We start from the raw sequence: 6,288 nt of genomic DNA, 5'->3' as shown, positions 1-6,288 counted from the left end.
GCATGCATATATAAGCGTTCATCGCGAACTTGTATTTTTTCTGCGGTGTGTTCATTATAACAATTCCACAATAAAAGTAGGACGGGTAATTTGGAAGAGCTTTGCGTGGCTGAATGTGCATCTGAATCAAGAAATTAGCTGGTATTCCGGCGAACGGCAGTTCAAAGTGATCCATCATGGAGGTTAAGATCGCACGCTTTATTTTGACGATTCTGAAACTTTTCGCGAGAATTCTCGAGTTTTTCGCGTTTCTCATGTTTCTTTGGCGTTTTAAATTTATTTACAACGATCGTTTGAAGTTTCTTATTTTTAACGATGAACATTTGTCTCTCTGTTGAAGAGGTTCTGTAACTTGGCATCGATTGCTGTTTATACAGGGTTTTAACGGATATTGTCGTTTGTTTTAGCATTTACGTATAAAATTGAGCGCATTTTGTAAAATAATATTCACTCATAGAGTTGACTACTACTTTGTACTGGATAAACTGATAAATTTTTAGTGGCTATTAGATTGCAAGCTTGTGTTGTGTAGCTTGTTTGATTGTCTCATTGATGAAATCGAAAGTGTTCATTATTTTCATTAATGCTGTTTGTAGATTGATGAATGTTTTGTAAATGGTGATTCCGGAGCTGAAGAAGATGAAGATGACGAACTATCGCAGAACTCTGCGACAGAAAGTAGTACAAACAGTACCGCAAGCAGTACAACCACTGATAGCGGTGAAGAGAGTGCAGAAGAGCAGGCCACTACAACCTCAGATAGTCAAAGTTCAGTTGATGAAGTTGATGAAGAAATTGAAACTGTTGAACATCCTGAAGAGGCAAGTTTGCTATCTTTAATTAATTATGTAATCTCTGAGTATTCATTGAAATATTTCTTGCTTAGAGATGGGAAACATGTGTGGCAGGAGGAACGAAAGTTAAACTTCCCCAGGACTTATGCGAGGACCCTTTCATTTTCAAAGAGATGCTTGACTATCCAAGATTCTGGGAAGAATGTTTGACAGAGAGTCAACGAGAGTCATTGTACAGTTACTTGCCGACCTTTTCAAAAGATTGTAATATAGAAGCTGAGTTAGACAAAACTTTAGATATGTTATTTTCTAAGGAACTTCATAGGTAAATTTATCTATAAATCATGGTATTGTTCATTTTTTAATAAGCAATTCGTCATAGCAGGTTTGGAGTAAACCCCCTAGAGGATTTTCATAAGCACCTTTCAGCAGGGCATTTTAGGCCTGATATCAAAAGGATGCGAACACTAGTTAAAAAAGCACAAAGAAGAAAATACATATTTGAAGAGCGTAAACGGACCTATGAATTAGCTAATGATCTCCTCAAGTCAAGAGAAACCCTGCTATCTAACGCTTATAAGCAAGGATTTAGTCAGTCGTCACATCGGACGATTCCTAAGCTACAGTGGAAAAAGCCTAAGCCTGATCAGTGTAATAATTTTAGGACAGTGGCAAAATGTTAATATTATTTTAGAAGATAAATCATTTTTTAATGATGTTATTTTTAGTGGAGGAACGAGCGCATCAACGTTACTTGGAGGAAATAGCCGCAATAAACGCCGAGGTAGGCACGTCGTCGCGATTAGATTGCACAGATTCTGATACCGATGATGACGATGGCAGTAGTTGTCTTATGACACCTGCACAAGCTAGTACAGGTGGTAAGTTGCAGCAGCAACTGCAATTACTCCAACAGCAGCGTAGGAAAAAACGGGCTGCACTGGCAGCTCAACAACAGCAACAACAACAGCAACAGGTTATTGCTGACAGAATGTTGCTACAGAGGTACGTGTATTCATTTTATCATTCGAATGACACTTATACCTAATGTTTCATGAATTCTAGTCCTGATGGTGAAATAATAAGGCCAGTGCACTCGACATTGTCGAGGCTTGGATCAGAATATACATCCATTGGTACATCAATGCCTATCAAAGCGGAGTTGAGCGACGAGAGGTATAAATCGATGCTAATCGAGCATAAGAAACGAAGAGCAAGGCGAGATGTAAGTGATCAATTCAGTAAAACATCAATTATAAAATCTGAACAAAGAGTGCTTATAATTTTTTCATATTTCTATTTAGAACCATCCAGAGATGAACACACAAGGTATAACGTTGGCAGATGTTATGCAAAGAGCACAGTTCAGTCAAAAACATAAACTGACGATATCATCACGCGTCCCTAGTACAAAGAAACGTATAAAGATTGAACCGACGCAACAGCAGCAGCAGCAGCAACAGCAGCAGCAACAACAGCAGCAACAGCAGCAACAACAACAGCAACAACAACAACAATTATCACCACTACCGCCGCCACAGCCACAACCGCCCCCAATACAGTCATCTATATTACAACAACATCAATTACAGCAACAATTAAAACAGCAACAACAGCAATTGCAACACTATCAGCAGCAAATGCAGCACCAAATGTATCTATCTCAACAACAGCAACAGATACAGCAGCCACCATCACCTATAAAAATGAGCGTATCGCCGGTAAAACTTGAGAGCGATACAAATAGTTTAACAAGTACCGAGTACTCGATACACAGTGTGGACGATTTGAAACACAGTATGATAGAACAGCCAGATCATAAATTACCCGACTGTTTGCTGGCTGCCGAGGAGGAAATGGATGTTAAGGAAGAACCTATAGAAACTATCGAACCTGCCGAGAACAAGTACGAGATCGAACCGCCGTCTGCTCAGCTTCCACCCGATATTATGGATGAGTCAGTATTTATGCTGTATATAAAATTTTTTTTTATAATTTATGATTTTTATTTTTATAAAAATATTTTTATAGGGGCCCTGACGTTGATTTCGAAGACGAAACAGAATTCTCTCCTTACCCGCAGCAAGAAATTAAGGAGGAAATCGAAGACATGGAAGTGGAAATCAAAACTGAAGAAATTGTACCTGATATTACTCAGAGCATTACTGTTAATCAAGTAATTCCCGTGCCAGTCTCCATTCCAGAAACGGATGAGGATTTAGACAAAAAAGACGAGTTAGATTTGGATAGTATCGATATGATGCAATTGCCTATTCAGTTGGATGACGGCATTGATATTCTTGCCGATGTGAAGTGAGCAAAACTTATTAGTTTGTCGAAACTTTGAATAAATTTGAAAAACACACTGCTTATATATGTTACAGTTTGATGCCATTCAGGACTGACGACAATGTGATAACGATACCAGAGAAAGACGTTGCCGATTCCATCGTAGAAGACATCGTGATAAACGGTGATGAGCTCATGCAAGAGACTTACATGTGTTTCTTTTCGCTGTTGAGAGATGCATTCTTGTCGAAAGGCGAGTATAGAATGAACCAGTCAGAAATGAAGGACGCTGTCGTGGTATGGCAAGATAATCCGATTTCGCCACTGAACGATTGGTACTGCATTAAATTGATGAATTGTACTTTAAAATTCCACCCTAACGCTTGTACTTTATGCACAGGTATGCATTGGTTCCTTCGTGGCCTGCATTAGTTCCTCTTGCTCTGGGTTTCCTAGCTGGTGAGCTAGTCTACCCACAAGATCAGTTGTTGGATGGCGATCAAGAGCTTGTACCCTACCTTGAGAATAAAGGTCACGGTGTGTATGCTTGGATCGGTGCCGGACGAGACTCTGACTCCCGGTTATCTATGCTATGCACCAAATTTTTACTTTACAAGTAAGTTACAAATATAGAGTTGCATAGCAAAAATAGTGTGAACTGTAAAACTTTATTTCATTACCATTGCAATCGATTACTAAAATTTTATAAATATTTATTGAAATGCATTAATAATTTACACGCTCGTGTTCGCAGAGACTCACTGGTCGCACCAAAACCGCCGCAACCAGCAATAACACCTTCCCACAAACAACTAACTCAGCAAGTTCAGCAGTCAAGTCTATTGACAGTAAATAACTTGGAGAACACCAACGCAGCCACGGATATTCTTAATGTGACAGATGGTCTTTCAGCCGATCCAAGTTCGCCTGAGTGGGAACCACCGAAAGCACTGTGTCCTACTACGTGGAAGGTGCAACCTTCGACACCAGAGGAACGCGAAGAGTTTCGGAGACAAGAACGAATGCGCTATGCTGCTCCGCATAAAGCATTTACATACAGGATGCACGGATACTCATCAGTCGTGGGACCTGTCAAAGGCATTTATCAGCACAATGCTGGTGAGCTGTTTTTGCATCAATCATTATTGAAGAACAAAGCAAAGAAACGGTTGATAATTATATGAGTTGTTTCTCTATAAGGTTCTGGCTTGACGAAAGCTAGAGGTCATTCGTTATTAGTGCCCGACAGGCCTAATTTCGTCACGATCTTAGCTCTCGTGAGAGATGCAACAGCGAGGTTACCAAATGGCGAAGGAACACGCTCTGATATCTGCCAGTTACTGAAAGATTCGCAGTACATTCAGGAGGACATTTTCAACAGCGACAAAGAAGCCAATCTTAACTCTGTCGTTTCTGGTGCTCTCGATAGGTTGCATTATGAGAATGATCCTTGTGTCAGGTATTATCCAAAACGAAAAGAGTGGCTTTATTTGCATCGAGCTCGATCAGAGTCAGAGTTTGGTAAGAATATGGAAATATTTTGTTGAACTTACTTCCATGACATATCGCAGATTGTTATTATTATTCATTTTCTTTTTCAAGAAATGTACCATCAACAACTGCAAGGAGTGCCAAAGAATAAAAAGAGCTCGAGCGGCTCATCAAGGAGTAAAGGACAATCTGCTCTAAAAACTATCAATGCAAAAGATACCATGACTACAAGTGTGAAGGAGCCAACGCCAAAGAAGGAAAAGAAAACCGCTACGCCGGTCTTAAAGTACATAAATACATATTTTATCATCCTTTAAGTTACGCAAAAAAACCATTATGTTATTTACAGCTGCTATTTTTTTTTCTTTAGAAAAGAGCAAACCAAAAAAGATCGAAGCGGAAAAAATAATGTCTGTCGAGCCGAACATTACAGCCGCCGAGCAACTTTCTACGTCCGTTCAACAACAATTACAACAGCAACAGACGCAACACAAATCTCAAAAAATTCAGCAGCAATCAGTTACTCTCCCACAAATCTCGCAAATAGTAGCTATTACAACTGCTTCAACACCTATCAACATAACCGCACCAACTATGGTAAGCGTCGTAACTACAACTATGGTAACGACCAGTAGCGTCAGTTCACAGACAATGAGTACCCGCGACTTTACCCGTTGCAAGTACCCTCGACACCACTGCCTTCACTAGCCACAACGTACCAGTAATCGAAAAGGAGTGTCCGATTATTTCCTCTGTAATTGAGTCGAAGAATCAAATTACCATGACTGCACCAAGAGGTATTTTTATAATATGCTGAAACTTAACTTTCTTATTATACATCGTTGGCTGAATATTTAAATTATCATTTACAGAGCTGAGTAGTATGACGAGTCTTAGCAACAGCTCTCTCGTCGCCGACAACCGTGAAAAAGTTAACTGCGAATGTCAAGCCCGTAGGAGTAGTAAAATCTAGCAACACCCAAAGCCTCCTGCAATCGAATCAGCAACACTACCCACATCATCAAATTCAAGTTTCAACCTCGGCAGGCCTACAAACAATCAGACTATCGGGTCACTCAGTATTACAATCGGCGCAGCCTGTATCAACGGCTACAGCAACAAGTGTCGCGACTATTTTCCCAACGACGTCGACGAAGGTGCAGCAGCAGCAGACGGTGCTTAGCACACAGGCTGGCAAGAGCGTACTGCAGACATCGAATTTGAAGCAGCAACAGCAGCAAACGCACGTCATGCCTGGCAAAACTTTGTTGGCCTTCACAAATTAAATTAGGTACATTTTTTCGTCGATCTCTTAATATTAATTTCTCAAAAAGTAGAGCCATGTAATGAATCTCTATCTTCTCATGTGAAACAGTGAGTTCTGGGCAGATAAAGTCGCTGCTTACGGGTCACGGCTTACAAGGTCAAACGATATTCATCAAGCAATCTCCCACGGCCTCAACTTCACAAACTTCAAACCAACAAACTCAGCAAGTTCAGTCGCAGGTACAGCAACGGGTCGTGGCGGCAGCACAGCAACAGCCAACGGTTCAAAACACCGGAATGCAGAGAATAATTGCGCAAATAGGCGGTAAACCAGTAGCTGTACAGATTCAACAATCGCCGCAGCAGCAACAGCAGCAGCAACAACAAAAAGTACTAGCTAAGGTTCTAACGAGTGCAGGAACGGGACAATTGATTTCGGTAGAGAGTT

The 6,288-nt window shown here is 40.6% G+C and overlaps 1 protein-coding gene across 1 annotated transcript; it reads left to right on the top strand.

Annotated features, from left to right (window-relative positions):
• Nucleotides 1-6,282, top strand: LOC131673890 (nuclear factor related to kappa-B-binding protein; the record flags this gene model as incomplete). The annotated part of the gene is given in 19 exon segments (XM_058952253.1): nucleotides 1-182; nucleotides 597-848; nucleotides 887-1,119; nucleotides 1,180-1,445; nucleotides 1,523-1,799; nucleotides 1,860-2,019; nucleotides 2,099-2,751; nucleotides 2,826-3,107; nucleotides 3,194-3,418; nucleotides 3,484-3,699; nucleotides 3,838-4,202; nucleotides 4,284-4,604; nucleotides 4,686-4,860; nucleotides 4,945-5,205; nucleotides 5,256-5,371; nucleotides 5,447-5,475; nucleotides 5,477-5,848; nucleotides 5,850-5,865; nucleotides 5,950-6,282. Coding segments are annotated over 19 exon segments (4,558 nt in total), but the record flags the coding sequence as incomplete, so codon positions are not given.
• Nucleotides 6,283-6,288: the final 6 nt, after the last annotated feature.

This window comes from Phymastichus coffea, unplaced genomic scaffold (genome assembly GCF_024137745.1).
Source record: "Phymastichus coffea isolate CEN01 unplaced genomic scaffold, Cenicafe_Pcof_1.1 PCOF00203, whole genome shotgun sequence".
NCBI classification, from domain to species: Eukaryota; Metazoa; Arthropoda; class Insecta; order Hymenoptera; family Eulophidae; genus Phymastichus; species Phymastichus coffea.
The sequence above is the reverse complement of the archived record's forward strand: the minus strand, read 5'-3'. Positions and strand labels throughout refer to the sequence as shown.